The following is a 17,075-nucleotide window of genomic DNA, read 5'->3' on the forward strand; positions in this document are numbered from 1 at the left end:
GCAGCGCAGCTCCTCCGCTGCCAGTGCAATGCATTGTAAAGCACTGACGTTCTAACCTCTCTGGTAGTGAATCGTTTCTTTCTTCTCACAAGGTGACCTCCAGACTAATGGTTATGTTTTGATTAAAGCTTTGACTTTATTCTGGATGTTTATTGCTGGACGTCTAGGTAGTATTAAGTGCGTTGACTTTTTAAAATGTTTTATTACTGTTTGCTTTGTGCAGATCCCAGTATGTTTGTAATAATATATATATATTTTTAAATGGGCTTCTTGCAAGGGTGATTCTTTCTCACTAGCGGTAGAGGGGATTCTCCTCACTTAATAGAATCTGTCATTCCCTAGGGGTTTTTTTTTTCTGGGGGGCGGGAGGGGTGGTTTCACTACGGATGTGCAGTGAAGACCTGAATATGACTGCACGTTACAAAAACTACTGTAGAGAACCAGAGCATTATACTGGCCATCATTAGAAATGCAGCTGCGAACGCTGCCATAAAGCCATATACCCCTCTTCACATACAGTACCTACAGAGAAACTCCTATGATGAACAGCTATATTGTAGCCTACTACTTGGGAAACAATCCCCTTAGGACAAGGCATTACCTGACTATTAATGCCCAGGGCGGCAGAGGTGAAGGCCGAGGCAAAGTATTTATGGCTATGTAATCCTCTGTTTTAAGGGACAATTACTATTCTAGACTAAATGTTTATATTTGTAATTATTCTAAGAATATTAAAACTACTAATGACCTGACCGTCCGGCCCCCTCCCATTTCACAGCCTACCTCCCGCCCATACCTGCTCCTCTGTGCCTGCCTCCCACTCGCCTGCCGACAGGCTTCTGCCAGGTCTGCACCAGCAAAGAAAGTAATGAAAATCCCTGCTTTCTGATTTGCCAAGGTGCCCAAAATCCCGGGCTTTACCAACTACCAATTGGAGAGCGGCCCATTGAATAATACCCAGACTTTACATACATTTAGCCTATAATGTGGGTTACAGGACAATGAGATGGGTAACGCACAACTTCAGCTTTGCAAAGTGTTGCAGGCGCATACTGGCAGTGAAGAGCTTAATTCTGCTACCGATGCACTTTCTTTCGAATGCATGAACTGTGGTTCTGACTTCATCAGAGCAGCGACGTCAGCGGTGAGCAGAATGCTGCATTTTGTTAGCAGAACTGACTGCATTGAATCACTAGAGAGGCAATCCCTGTTCATTAATCGCAGCTCCCAAGGGCTCTCTGCCTTGCATGGATCACTTTGAGACACCAGGCGTTATCCCAAAAGAAAAGCGTATTTCAGTCCACTCGCGTACACAAGTTTATTGATCCGAGCAGCTCCTTCCAGCGTTGTGGGAACCAGCTCTGCTGCTTTAATGTATTTCCTCTCCACAGACCTGCATCCACTTAATTCCTAGCCGGGATACTTTGTACCTTCACATGAAATGCATTTAATTATATTGAAGTGCATCTTATTACACAGTACAATGTTTTACTAGTTTCTCAAAGATGCCAAGCTTCTGTCCTCACAGGCTACCTGTGTTTTATCTTTAATTTAATTGCTAACAGAGGGGGGTAGCACAACCATTTCCATTGTACTTGTAACCCTCCTTGCCTGTCTCTTTAAGGAGTTTACATCAGTTGACTACATACTGTAGATGGCTTTGCTCTGTGTCTCGTACCTTGTCACCTGTGCTGGGTCCGTGCAGGCTGGGCGTAGATATGCTGAACGATGGGCGCCAGGAAGTTTTATAGTAGAAACAGGAACTTTATTGACAGCCGTCAACAATGCTCCTCACACATTGACATTACCCACAATGCTCCTCACACATTGACATTATTCACAATTAGACATACCACTTGTATCTTCACAGGGTTTGTACTATCTATATATTCCCTAATTAGCACCCACTCTTAATGCACTAGGCGGGTACTTAAACTTGTTGCTGTTACTGCCATCTTAAGAGGCCATCTTCTGCGTAGCGTCTGTAACTCTATTAATTGTCCCCATCTTGGGTTACCCCTTCTATCTGAACTGTGGGATCACTATTCCGGTACAAGGTACTGCGTGCCACTCTTAAGCACTGTTTCGGAGACAACAGGGCGTCTCTCACCAGGACCGCTCCGATTAGGTCCCAGGGTTAGTACTGTGATAACCCCTGTAGGACATACAGTTGACATCCTCTGTGTGAGCATGTAAACTTCTTCTGTAGTATCATGGCTATGGACACTAACTGGATGGGTCACTCCCGGGCTATAAAATAATGGACAGAGCAGTATCGCTATAGTGTGTGTGTGTGTGTGTGTGTGTGTGTGTGTGTGTGTGTGTGTGTGTGTGTGTGTGAGTATTTACACAGGAACATATTTACACTAGTAACAGTGAGGCTCCTCCAACTGTCACTCGCAGGGACCTAAGTTCTGGAACGTTCGGGCTAACTATATATCTCCCCATAGTGACGTCACTGGTCACCATGCATACAGAGGGTGTGACTTCTTTCCTGCCAAGTCAGTCTATACCATGTGATGGCAGAGGGGCGTTACTCTGCGTGAGCCCACACTGTCAGCCCCTTAACTGACATGGTAGTCCCAAGGGGGGCTACATACTTACTGCAGGAAATGCCATTGATCTGTAGCTGAAGGCCTCCGCTTTTTAGACATATATGTTATAGTCTGTGCCTGTAGATCTTTCACCTTCATATGACCCGTGAATCCGTCCCTTCTGCGATTGGGAAATTATCTAATGTGGTTCTAGTTGGGTCTGCAAAGAATTTTTATGCAATGTATATCCGTTTAGAAGTCTTTGTAAGCCATTTACCTATTCTGCGCGGGCTGGCTGTGCGTTTAACAGCAGCACTGCTTTACCTATTGAGAAGCCGTTTCTGTGACTTGTGCTCGGAGAATTCTTCCAAATATCCGTATCAGATTTGGAACGGAGGTTTTACCAAATGAAACTTCCTGCGTTACTGGAAATTGGGGCCGTGGCTATTTTCCCTCTATAAACACACCGCACCTGCAGCCATGAAGGCTATATAACAAAAGTTGGCGCAAATTTCCCTCTGCTGGTTTCACTTCAAACTGGCAGTAAAGCAGCAGCCTCGCCCAACATTATTCTGGGAACATAAAGGAAACAGAGATTTGGGCCCCTTATTTTTTAAATGGTACCAAGTGTGAGGCATAATGGCTTAGCACTGCTTAGTGTATACAGCCTTTATTTCCTGTGTGACGCGGATCACAGTAACACAGGGCTCTTAAACTGCTGGCGATTGGTGTGTCCCTTGGATTCTCTGCTTCAGCTAATTTCATACTCGTTGCTTAGGCAGCTAAGTGCAGTTTCTCACTCTCCATGTTAATATGGAGGGGATGTTTATATATAACTATTATTACATGTATCTAAAATGACATTACAATGTGCGTGTGGCCCTTCTACTCCTAAACGTTCTCTCTCCTGCCCCTTTGCAGAACTTGTTGCAGAGCCCTGCAGTAAAGCATACTTGCAGAAGTACCTTTTCAGCCTAGAAATCTTGTATACTGGTGGTTGCATATTTGTCCCAGCGAGCGAGACCGTGCTACTTATGTTTATTTTCTATTTTGATGAAAAGACGGCGTTTCTCATTCTTACAAAACCCTGTCCAATACAAGGTGATGCCAAAGTGCAACATTACAATGAAGGGATTAAAACATTAGTGGCCAACTCCAGTCCTCAAGGGCCATCAACAGGCAAGGTTTTAAGGATATCCCTGCGTCGGCACAGGTGGCTGTAATTATGACTGAGCCACAGATTGAGCCACCTGTGCTGAAGCAGGGATTTCCCTAATACCTGACCCGTTGGTTGCCCTTGATGAATGGAGTTGGCCACCTGCGGATTAAAACAATTCTGTATTGCATACAAAGGTTAATAGGAGGTTACATTACACAAATAAATTTGTTCTAAAACTTGTGTAGCAGCCAAATGGGCGCTTGGCAGGGTGGTATGATGCAGCACACCAATGTGTTTTATTTGATATTTTTTCTTCATGCTGTTGCTTGCAGCACAGGGAAATAAAAAAACACACGCAGTGTACTAGTGCACGAAGCCGGGAGCTATTCCAAGGAAAATCGAACTGCATTTAATCTAATTACGGACGTCTATTGATCCGTAGAGTGACGCTGTAATAGATCCGCTCTGTGATGCCATGTGCACGGATTCGATCTCTCCCTCTTTGTTCGGCATAAGATGTGATCAACTGGCTACCTAAGCACAAATAGCTTCTTTTTGGGGGGCATACACAGCAAAATCTTGCTTTAACAACATGTGTTTTTTAAAATTATTTTTTATTATTAAATGTCGAAGCAGCTTAAATTGGTCTTTTTACAGTTAGCCTTAGCTCCCATTCAAATGACAAATGAATGCAATAGGTAATCTAGTTTCAAGTCTCAAACTGAATCCGATAGTGCTCATGCTCCTGCTCTCCTGCTCAAGCAGGAGCTTTTTTGTGTCCCTGCGTCAGCATGCGCGCTTGCGAGGCGGGGCTAGCGCGTCACTGCTCTGATGTCACGGACTGCCATTGGCTTTTGGCGGTCACGTGACCGGCCCTGCACTTCCCTCAGCGGGAAAACTTAAATTGTGCTGTCGGCTGCAATTCCACGTGCCTCCGCACGCCTGCGGAAGCGCCGTCTAAAGCCGTGCTCATTAGAGATGATGTTTCCCCTCAGCGTGGCTCAGCACGGTCTTTTTGACCATGGCCCTGGCCTAAATCTCAAATACAGACTCAGACATGTATCACTTGGGGCACATAATCCTGCAGAGACGTGTAAAGAGCATGGACTGACCACACTATCATTCTGTGCTTTCACTACTATAGGATTAAAGAAGACATTTTAAAGGTGTCTAGACAACCTGGTCCTATTGTATTTGAGGGTTCAACTCTTGAAATCTATCCAGATATCTCTCCAGTCACTCTTACCCGCAGAAGGAAGCTGAAACCTATCACCACACAACTGTGCGCAAGCGGAATGAAGTACCGCTGATGCTTTCCGTTCCGTCTAATGGTCTGTCATATGGGTAAGGCCCCAACGTCAAGAAGACTACGCAAGGCGAAAGATATGCGGAGAGCCCTAGACCTAGAGAAACTTTAACTCGGCATAAAATGTCTGAGCCCCTCATCAGACAGATAAATAATATAAGGAAATACCTACATCTATTAATGATGGAACAGGCAGAGACGTCACTGTGGACTGCCTAGAGGTTCTATTAAAAGGGTAATAAGTCAGATACCATGCTGGCTAGAAAACTGTGGTTCAAACATACGGCACATCACCTCTCTAAAACTTGAATCGGGCCTTCTGAACAACAACAACCCTGGGGAAATACTTGGTGAATTTAAAAATATCTATAGTAAAGTTAATGATGTCCCAAAAACAGACACTTCCGTGGATACAGCCAGAAACCTAAATGATTTCCTTAAGGCGAGTAAACTCCCACTAGTATCCAGTCATGAGAATGCAAACTGAACCTCCCAATCACATATGAGGCGGTGGAGTTGGCCATCAAGTCCCGGAAAGGTTTTAGGGCTCCATGTCCAGACGGATTTTTTGGCAGGTACTATAAGAAATGTAGTGATATACAGTACTTGTCCTGAAACTGGCCGATCTGTTTAACTATTCTGCAAGCTCTGGAAATCCCAAGTAAAATGCTCCTAAAAGCCTCCTCAGTGATCCACAAAGCTGGGATGGATCCTAGTGACTGCAAAAATTACCCCCCCCCCCCCCCAGATTCCTGATAAATGTAGACATAATCTTTTCAAAATGTGTCAACAAGGCTAAACATCCTACTTTCAAGTCTAGTCCAACTTGATCATTCAGAATTTCTTCCAGACAGACGGGCTCCTGATAATATCCAGAAAATTATAGACTTAATTCATGCAGCTAAGATATATAATTATCCTCCAACGCTTCTCTCACTGGATGTCGAAAAGGCATTTGACAGGGTGGTCTGGAGATATTTTCTAAACTCTGTGGGCTTTTGGCCTTAAAGGAAACTTTAACTGGATAAAACTGCTATATAGGTCCTGAAAAGCCTTCATTAGGAACGTGGGGCAGATATCAGAGCAATATCCCATCCAAAATGGAACTAGGCAGGGCTGTCCTTTATTCCCACTTACAATTGTACCCCTGGCTAGAATAATTCGTAACATACCAGATATTTCAGGATTTAAGATTGAAAATCACGACTACAAATTAAACATGTTTGCTGCTGATCTGCTGATCCGTACCAACCCTCATATATCTCTTCCCACCCTTTATAAAGCTGAGGTCCTTTTTGATAAAAAAAATCAGTTGCAGAGTTTACAGAAGAGAATGTTTCGTTTTTTATGGAAAGGGAAGAAACCCCCCAGAACTAGCAGAAAAGTCCTGATATGCCCCCGAACAGAGTGTGGTCTCGCAGTTCCTTGCCTACAAATGTATTAACTAGCTTCACAAAGAGCACAACTGGTGGTCTCGCACGACTCATCCCATTAGGTTAGATGGGTTGAAATTTGAGAGTGCCTTCATGAGGCCCCTTCATAGCTCAGCCTTATTGTGGCTCCAGAAAAAGACTAGGGTGGTTTTAAATCAGACCCTACCACCAATTGCTCATTCCCTGAAAATCTGGGACAGGGTTGGGCTTGAGAGGTCTCAAGCTCACATACAATCATGGTGCCTATTTGCGGAAACACCAATTTCTCCCCTGGCTTTGGTTGACTAGGAATGCACTATCTAGAGTCTAGGTTGTCAACTCTAAAGTCAGAACTTTTGCAAATTTCAGAGACCAAACAAACCCGAATGCAGAATTTGTAAATTACACTCAGATTAGGTACTACCTCTCCAACAGGTATTCTAAGAGACCCATATAACAAAACATAATTTGAACTGATATGTTCCTTTATCCCTTTTGCAAAGATCTCACTCCTCTATATAAACCCCCTAGTATGGGGGATTGCAAACGTTAATGCTTTATAAAGGGGCATAATTATGTTTACTTCCCTTCCATCCATTGCCCATTTAATGCAAGATAAGATTGTTTGCCTTTGCAATTACTGCATGACTTTGGGCACAATTGCTAAGCCTACTGTCTACAAGCACTCCTAAATCCTTCTCCATCAAGGATTCCCCCAATTTATACCCATTTAATGTGTAAGTCGCCTGTTTATTCTTGCTTCCCAAATGATACTTGTACCTAGCATTGTTCAGAAAAGGTGTACAAAACACATTTATTGTAAACGCCTCTTCAGAGGCACCAGCATTCCTTCTTGAGCTGTATGTTTTTCAAACACAATTTGTGACACACTCGGATGTTACTTTTTTACTTTGTGTATTGAAAACAAATATTTACAGACTGGGTCAAACCTAGTCACTTGACCTCTTCAAATGAAGTGACGCAGAACAGTGGCGATCGGTGCCGTATTTACAAAAAGGTGTTCAAGAATTCGTCAAGAGGCATGTACTGTATGATGTGCCAAGGTAAAAAAAAAAAGAAAGTGGGAGGGAGCTGTATTTTGTATGTTGAAAATGACCTGTGTGTGTGTGCTTGTGCGTGTGTGCGTACGTACAGTACATCTTTGACAGTGTGCACATGTCTGGGACCACCACTGCACAAAATGAAAACATCCTTACATTGAATAAATATCAAGGTTGAAACTTGAGGTATAGAGTATTAGAGCAGTTGTTTATTATTCTTCATTGTGCCAGTACCTAGGGTTCTTGACTACTGATAACTGAACAGGGGGCCTGATTTCTTTCTCCTGCTTCCATTGGTTGACCCTCGACAAGTAAAGCAAAGTGACATGAAAATGTGTGTTAATCTACATCTACACTTAAAAACACAATGCTGTAACAGGCACATCATCCTTCTATTATTTTGTGCTAATAACCCAATGTTTATTGAGTTATTGTGATTGTCAACGTCTTCAATGCTGGACGAGGTGTGATTTGCAAACAAGTGCACTGCTTGCCTCTCTGGTAATAAAGGGTTAAATGGGTGAGTTTGTGAACATAATGTTGCTGAGAATTAGTTATCGGTAAGCGAGTAGGACACCTGGTGTAATTCCTTTCTGCTTCATCCCAAGGTAACGTGGCAACTGAACCCTCTCTTCTGGCTCTGCTAGGATTGAGCTGCTCTGTTTAATGTTTAACATGGGTTTCAAGTTATCTGGGTCAGGGCTGATGTTATCTTATCTAGTACTGGTGTCCTGTTTTTGTTCTTTCTATACTAGTTACTTGTGGAGGTTAAAGTTTATATTTTCACTACCTATGAGTTCCCTATATAGTCACCTTATAGCAGTTTCTTGGCAAGTAGTGCTATATTCTGGCAGACATGTACAGTGGCTCCTTGAGGAGTCTAGTTTGAAACTCCCAAAAATTGTGGATCAGTGGTCTGTTGTTCCTTGTCTTCCGGTCAGTAGAAGACTTCCTACTGTAGCACATCCTCTTCCTTCCTAGGTTGGCTTAACGGAGAAAACTGGGATTTCGAACACCGCTTCTGTAGTACTTGGAACATCTTCTGATGATCATGTATTGCTTTGTTATAATTAACACTGGCATACTTTGACACATTTTTGCAATTCTGAAGAGAACTGGAGACTTTGGTGTCAACTCTGTATGACTGGTCATGTCACTCAATCTGCCTGTCTCCCAGAATTGAAAATTGTTCTATGTTTACAGTAACTTTGTCTTCCTGGAATCCTTCCATGGCGATGGGCAACCTTAGGTTAAGCTCTGCCTCTGGCCGAGATAAGACAGGGAAAAAAAAAACTTCATGCAAGCTAGTACATCCTACCTGAAGCCCCCTCTTCTACCTACTCTCGACTTGTGGCACCACTCCATTAAAATATATCTATATCCGATTTTTATATACTTTTGAAGTTTAATGCTTTGTTGCACCCATTAAGTTTGTGATAGCGGACTTGGAAGGAACCTTGTTCCTGAGCAATTGCAGCTCAATCTTCAGGCCTGTAGGGTCACATTTTGAGGATTAGGATGTTGGACTGGCCCGTGACTCAGTAGGTATTTTGATACTGGTAGGCTGAAGGGCCATGTTTGCGTCCTGTGGGTATGATGACTTTCTTGGCCAATTGGACAGAACTATGATTAGTCCCGCCTTCTCTATTATCTTCTTTAATACCCTCAGAATTGGTGGATTAGGAGGGAACAAATATGCGAGCTGGAAAGTCCAGGGGAAGCTGAGCTTCTGTACTTGCTGTTTGCGGATGAAAATTCCTTGCGCAAAAAAGTGGGACTTTTTCTGTTTGTCACCATCAGATCTATGTCTGAATACCCCCATTTGCCATAACTACTTGCTTCGTGTTCCTCCTTGTCTGCACAAGTATGCCATTACTGACCTATTGTCTGATTTCATCTTTAGGCAAAAGCCTTTCAAAAGATGTTGAAAAGCTTTTTCAATGTCCTTTAACTCCAAAAAATGTGGTGAATTGTTTGCCCAGGTTACGGACCATACTTCCTTAGTGAACTGGTCTCCTAATTGAGCACCCCAACCTGTGTTAGTTGTATATGTGGATAAAAAGAACCAATCTTGACCCAGAAGACTACCTTCTAGAAGGTGGTTTCTTCTCAGTCACCACTTCAACTGATCCCGGGTTTGTAAAGAGCGATTGATACTTTGTAGCTTGTCTAAAAGCAACCTAGTTCCACTGGTCTAAAACATTTTTATTGAACAGCCCTCGTATGAAATCTTGGCCATTTTTATTACTTCAAAAGTGTCTGTCATCTTTCTGAGAACTCTCATACAGGCTCCTGCTGTAGTCATAGGACTTACTCTTATTTCTTTTTATTTATTACCCAACCATGAGTATTTAGAAAAGTGGAAACTATCCTGAGATGCAACATCAGTATCTTTTTGCGTTGAGATTTTATCAGAATGTCATCTAAATATGGAAATATCTGGATGCCTTGCTTTCTTGATTCTGTGATTAGGGTCACCAGTACTTTTGTGAAAGTTGTCGGAGATGTTGCTGGACCAAAAGGGATTGCTGCCTACTGTAAGTGAAGACCCGCAACTGAGAATGAGGTACTTCTGATGTTTCCTGGCGATTTAGAATGTGCAGATAAGCATCTCTTAGATACAGCAACTAGTCTCTTTGTTCTACTGCATGTATCAGCGATTTGAAAGACTCAGTCTTGAACTTTCTGATCTTTATGAAGGTGTTGGCAAACATTGAATCCAGGACTAGCCTGAAGACACCTATTAACTTTCTCACTAAAAATATTTTTGAGTAGATGTTTTTCTCTCCTTGGGTTGTTGGAACTTCCACAATCACTTGATTTAATTTGTAGTCGTAGATGATCTCTTCCATGTGCTTTCTTGATTCCCTGTTTGTTTTTCCAGGTCTCTAAAGTGGCAATCTGAATTCCAGATCGAAACCTGATGATAAAATGTGAATACAAATGCCTACTATTCCGTGCTCAACTTAAAGACCCAGATAATAATAAAAAGGTCACAGTGCTTTGTCTTTTAGGGCCGGCTTCCTCAGCTCTTCTGGGTCCTAACAGGGGACTCCGAAATATGTGAAAGACAAGAAAAAATAACCAGCACGGCCTTCTTTAGAAAAATGCAAAAAATATATAAAGTTGTGTATAGGTGAGTCGGACACTCCGGGGAATAGACAGCCTATGTGGTGCTGCAGTCGCTGGCACATGGCGGAGCTCCAGGCATTTGCATCCGTATGTATTCCTCTGTTCTCTTTCGGGTTGTTTTCGTCGGCGTCTGACGTCACTGGTGACACCTTGCAACAGTCTCGCGTCTCCTCGCACCTCCTCTGATTAGGAAAAACCTTTGCTTTTCGCTTGTCCAAAAGCTTTGTCGGGGGATGGTGCTTGTGGCAGACTCATCCCCTTATATACCCGTGCCAATAATATTTATAATATAACTAATCATTTAATTATATACCATCTGCAATATAATAAAGTGCATCCAAATAAAACCTGAGTAAATATGTGCATCGTATGATGATATAACCCAGGGGTGCGTAAAATGGGGGGTGGAAGATTTTCCTGGGGGGCATGGCGGCTACAAAGGTCCCGCGCTCTCCCCCAAGGCCTCTGAAGCTTCTCCTACCTGGTCTTCGGTGACGCGTCGCCATGGTAACCCGGCCGCAAAGGCTGAGGCCTCTTTATATTTAACGTGATACATTCCATTTTGGAATGACTGTTCTGGCTGTGCCGATTCTGCTTCAGTCATATCTTGGATCATCCTACGAATGGGAAATGATCTGACTATCCTACGGGTACCTCTGAACACTTCCTCTGGTTCATCGATCTTTATTTTTTTTTTAAAACTACTTTAACATGGTATCGACCAAATCTGGATCAAAAGTAGAGCAGTCAGGTTGTAGTTCCTCCTCAGATGACACCCAGCATTCATCTTCTGAAGGGATTACTTTTTAGATCTCTGATACCTCTGAAGAAGATTCTCTTTTGTCCAGGCTGGTTTTAGACCTTGATCTCTTATGAGATTCCTTCATGCTCTGCATTGCTGATTGCAAGATTGTTGTCCTTCATCCATGCTAAAAACGTCGACATCTGTTCCGAGTGCTTTGTGCACGCCTCACAAAACTTTTTCTCTTCCCATGCAGACTTTTTCGTAAACCGCACATATTTTGAATTTCTTTGTTAATATCTCTCCTGATTTAAATCTTTCACTGCAGCTTTAGAGGTACCCTCTTCTGGCTGCGCTGAGCCATTGGCATAAGAAAAAACAGAAAAACATACATCCCACCAAACAAATCCCAGAAGTCCTGAAATAAAAATGATTATAAAAAGTATATAACTGTATAAAAATATTAAAATGCATTTGCAAAAAACAAAACCGATTAAAAAGCTTTCCTACTAGATTGGGGCAGAGCTCCTTGTTGCTGTCGGACTCCATGCTGATTAAGGGGTATTGCAGAGTTGCATCACTTTCCCTCCAACTTAAAAATGGCAGCGCCAGGAAATGATGTTGCCATGTCAAGCTGCACTCCATATGCGGCTGGCAGACTGGGGAGGAGAACATGCTGCTCAAAAGTGGGGGGAACCCAGTTCGCCTGCTGCACATGTCGACGCCTCAGTGTGCAGCCCTGGTCTAGCGGGGGGGGGGGGGGAGCCTCCTAATTAGCTACTCGCCCAAGTGCGACTTTGAGGGCAGAAGAGTAGAACAGAAACTGTCCCCTGGAAACCTTTTACCTCCACGAAGTATAAAGACCGTCAGGTAAGAAAAAAAACAAACACCTACCCATGACCAGGTAGGACAGAAAAGACTCCCTGCTGGTAGGAGGGGACTCCTATTGGTGGTACAACCTGCAGGAAGTATGTATGTATGTATGTATTTATGTATGTATGTATATTATATTTATTTATGTCCCATTTTGGACCAAGGCGGATCTTAACCCATGTGTGCCCACTGCCATGGGGATGTGTACAAATTGGGTCAGGTGTTTGAGTGTCCTGTGTAATACGTGAAGCCCTAGTATGCTCTGCCAAACAAGTATTATTAACCCCCATTTGAAAAGAATATTTGTAATTCCTAAATGAAAGATTATTTTTAAGATCTCTCGTTTTGTTCTTTTTATCCAGGAAATGTTCTGATCTGAGAACTGGAATCGGAACAAGACCCATTTTTATTGTCTTATAACTTACAAACGAGTTGGCTCAGCCATGGATGACACAGAATATGGACGTTTTGTAGACTGGGATAAGATGGACAGTGTTGTCCAAGAAAAAAGCCCCAAGGTATTGAACTGCACTGACTTCCAGGAGCTAAAACAGCTGGCACGCCAGGGCTACTGGGCGAAGAGCCACTTGTTGCGAGCCAAGGTGTATCAAAAGCTGATTAAAGACATCCCCTGCCGAACAGTGACTCCAGACGCATGTGTGTATCGTGACATAGTGGGCAAGATCGTGGGCAAGCGCAATGCAAGCACCCTTCCTCTGCCCGAGTTTGTAGATGAACGCCTGGTACCCACCTACTGCCTGAACTCCGAGGGGATTGGAGCTGTGCGGAAAATCATCCTGTGCATCGCAAATCAGTTCCCAGATATCTCCTTCTGCCCTGCACTGCCTTCCCTGGTGGCACTGCTCCTCCACTACAGCCAGGACGAGGCGGAGTGCTTCGAAAGTGTCTCCCAAATCCTGGCCTGCAACGACCCCACCAAACGCCTCATTGACCAAACCTTCCTAGCATTCGAATCGTCTTGCATGACGTTTGGTGACCTTGCAGTCAAATACTGCCATGGACCACACAAGCTCTTGGTGGCGTTATCTGAAGATGTCCTTGAAGTATATTCAGACTGGCAGAGATGGCTCTTTGGAGAACTTCCCTTGACCTACGCTGCACGCGTGTTTGACGTTTTTTTGGTGGAGGGTTACAAAGTTCTGTATCGGGTAGCCCTGGCTGTTCTGAAATTCTTCCACAAGGTGAGAGCTGGACAGCCCATGGAGTCTGACAATGTAAAACAGGACATCCTGGCGTTTGTGAGAGACATCGACAAGTCGGTGTCCCCAGAAAAACTCCTGGAGAAGGCGTTCGCCATCAGGCTGTTCTCCCGCAAGGAGATTCAGCTGCTACACATGGCCAACGAGAAGGCCCTGCAGCAGAAAGGGATCACCGTTAAACAGAGGAGGTAAGAAGACTGTACACTACATTGTAGCCTCAGGAGTTTGTGGAACATGAGTTTTTATTAGTATTTATTTAGTTAATCTATCTTTGCCGACCCCTCGGGCAGCAAAAGGGTTTAAATAAAGCGTTAATGTTTACAAGAGAGGAAACTGTTTCTTTTGCTCCTGATAAAACGTACTGCAGGGCATAGCTCTACTAAACACTTGGGATCCCCACCCTAAAGGTCTGTTTTTAACCCTTTTCCGTTCAAATGGCTCTAGACACAGATCGTCCATGTGTTAATGGAGTTCTGCCCTCTCTGCTCAGAAGGAGCATTCACCATGGGAGACGGAAGCGCTTTCACTGTGCAAGTTTAGAGTACTTGATAGACCCTTGTGCTGTTGTAGCTTTTCCTGATATAGTAACGATTCCCTGAGCCTCTAATGCTTGTAATGTAATGTTATAAAGAGCCTTGTTCTAGTTTGACAGTATCCTGTCTATCTGCTGTTTTGAGGCCAGGATGCCATATTTAAAGATGCAGTATTAACCTAAGCCGTACTCGTATAAAATATGCAGGGGGTTAGTCATTTTGTGTTTATCTGCCGTCTGCTTTGTTTCTCTTTGTTTCAATGATTTATTGCATTGGGATGGTTACAGCACAAAATGGCTAACTCCTTAAACATAGGATCCACTATTGTAGTTCAAATCCCCAAGTGTGTGGTACTCCATACAGTATTACCCACACTACTGCTGTTTGGACCATAAAGCTGTACAGAAAAGCATCTTGATACTGTTGCAAGACAAAAACACCCCTTTGCAATAGTTTTGCCTGAAAATTTTCTTGATGCACCGACCTCACATTTGCATCATGCAGATCTCCGGTTTCACGTAACATTATTATGATGTTTATTGATTCGTAATCAACACCTACCAGTGCTCTCTCGCTCCCTCTGCAGTGTGATCCCAACTGAAACATCACAATCGTTTTATCATGTTTCTTTCTTTTGCCTTTTACAAGCAGCAACCCCCCTTCCCCATAGGTCTATATGAATTTAAATCCTTTAATGTTAGTATCTTGCCTCCTGTACGTGTCCTGCTTTTTTATTTACACAAATGTGTTTTTATCTCGAGCTTCTGAGGTTACCGTTGGACTGCACTGGGTCCCGGGGAGAGCTCCATTGTAGCCTTCTGGGCGCTTAATATTTCAGATGCTTGGATCTCTTGAAAGCAGCATAAGGGTTTCAAAATAAGAACCGAGTTGGAAACGGTTCTTAATGGAAGGTAAAACAAAACAAAAACCGTGATCAGGGTGGACTGCTGCTTTAACCCTCTGATGCCAGAGTACTAGTAACTCATACAGCGTGTAGGTTTCCTGACACAGGTGTTAGCGGACTTTCCAGGATACAAAGCGTTCCAAGACTTCAGCTCTCCTATATGTAGACCAAAGTCTCTGACCTCCTGAAAACAGCTGTGTGACTGTATTTATCAAAGCACTATTTGAGGTTTTTTCAGTCTGATTCGTCTACCTGATTACTTTTTTTCCTGAATAAGTAGAACTTGCTGATCTTGTTTACTCTTATTTCCCCCCCCCCCCTCTTTCTTCTCTCTCCTTCATTTCTCTACCTGTCCCTCCTGTGTTTCCAGAGTAACATCTTCCGCCAGGTAGGTGAACAAACTGTCCTTTCTCCTATGCTTCTCCTATGCTTATCCCAAAGCTGCCCCTCTGCTTTTTGCTGTGCTAATTTTCAGTGGCTTGTACCTTTTTTTGTTTGGCTGTTTTTAACTTCTGCCATTTGTAGCTAACTCATGTAGCATGTGGAACACGTACATAACCACGGTATCTGGCCAGTCAAGCCATAACCATATTTTATCGTCGTCCATCCTATGCCAGTACAAAATGGGGAATCAAGCCCTTTGAGGAGAGAAACACCCCCTTGACGGAATGAGACCTTTGGCCTCGGCCATTTGGCCATGACCAATTTTGCCACCTGCGCTCTGCCACCATAACTACTGACCTACTAGTAGTTATGGTGGCGGAGTGCCGGTGGCGATTTGGTCAGGCCAAATCGCTGCAACCAAACGCCCTAGACCGCTCCCTTGAGGGGTAGGGCAAAAACAACTGCTGTGAGGAGGAGAGCTGGGAGGCTTTCAGGGGCTGATGAAACCTGACTTGTGGAAGGATTTGTCCTACCCCTAACTTGACGAGGCCACCCATTTATACTGGTATGGAGAAACTAGAAGAAAAGGAATGAACGGTTAGAATATTTCCCTTTTCTTTTATACTATGATTTTTATTTATTTAGACAATTCTTTAAGACCAAATACCATATCAAAATTAGGATTGTGACCTTAAAGATGGAAACGCAATGTCTTTTACATTTTTTTATTAATATATTTTTTTTTTCTCACATAACACTGTAGCTACAATTTTGCGGGCACGAGTTACTACCCTGATGAGCTTACCATCTAATTTTGGTGCCTGAGGCACGGGTAGATTAGGTGACTTCTACAAGGTCAAAAGCAGTACTGACCTTGGTGTTCAAGCCTGGTTAACCCACTTCAAAGGCGGTGTTCTTGCACCTATAAACTATGAGAAGCGGCTACCTTTTTATTTAGCGTAATGCAGATGGTTTAAGTTTAGAATTCATGTTCTGGTACATTAAACTAGGGAAAAGCTATATTTTATACTGCGTTGTTGGATGAGCGATTTAAACCTAGTAGGGTAAAAATTCATAACATGCAATGAAACATGAGCAAAAAAACATTTCAAACATACATCTTTGGCTTTTGTCATCAAATTGTCCTATTATTCCCAAACTTCAGTTAAAACCGTAATGTTTGGCCAGTTAATTCTTACACTATTTTGTGGTATTATACAAGCCGACAAATAAGCTGAGTTTCCACTGACAGGCGAGGCTCCGGCAACGAAGTTGTCCAGAAAGGCGGCTACGGTGTGCCACAGCGATCACACCCTGTCTGTCACAGCGATCGCGCCCTGTCTGCCACAGCGATCACGCCCTGTCTGTCACAGCGATCATGCCCTCTCTGTCACAGCGATCGCGCGCTGTCTTGTAGCCAAACACAAATGTAAATACTGATTATCCCCTCAACTCTCACATTACTGCGACTTGAAAAGAAATGTGTTTAATATAATATCACAAACTGCAAAACACTTCCATGTAACAATCTCATTCGCAACAAACTCTCCGGAAGCTGAAAAACGAAAAACCTCACACAAAACTCCCTATTCTCCAAAAGGCCGTGATGTATGAACAGTTATACTGTACATTTCAAACACACAAATCCGGCATCCAGTGGACTTGAGAAAAAAAAAACATAGCAGAAAGGTACGCACAAAATGTCACCAGAAACGCTGAAGGCGTTTGACCTGTGGAGAGAGAACACAAACAAAAACACACAACCAAAGAGGTCACAAAGTCTAATAGAAGTCTCCCCTTTGCTCGCTCATCCAA

At 43.3% G+C, this 17,075-nt stretch overlaps 1 protein-coding gene across 4 annotated transcripts in view; it reads left to right on the top strand.

Moving 5' to 3' along the window:
• Positions 1 to 17,075, top strand: part of TBC1D24 (TBC1 domain family member 24) — a 48,844-nt gene that overhangs the window by 18,143 nt on the left and 13,626 nt on the right. For 3 of the 4 annotated variants that reach the window (XM_075566416.1, XM_075566418.1, XM_075566417.1), the window contains exons 2-3: positions 12,582 to 13,627; positions 15,247 to 15,264. In XM_075566416.1, coding sequence (XP_075422531.1) covers positions 12,663 to 13,627; positions 15,247 to 15,264 — 983 coding nt within the window. In that variant the 5' untranslated portion in view covers positions 12,582 to 12,662. The remainder of the gene's footprint in view (positions 1 to 12,581; positions 13,628 to 15,246; positions 15,265 to 17,075) is intronic. The other variant, XM_075566419.1, reaches the window with a different exon arrangement.

The sequence above is a fragment of the Ascaphus truei genome, chromosome 11 (genome assembly GCF_040206685.1).
Source record: "Ascaphus truei isolate aAscTru1 chromosome 11, aAscTru1.hap1, whole genome shotgun sequence".
NCBI classification, from domain to species: Eukaryota; Metazoa; Chordata; class Amphibia; order Anura; family Ascaphidae; genus Ascaphus; species Ascaphus truei.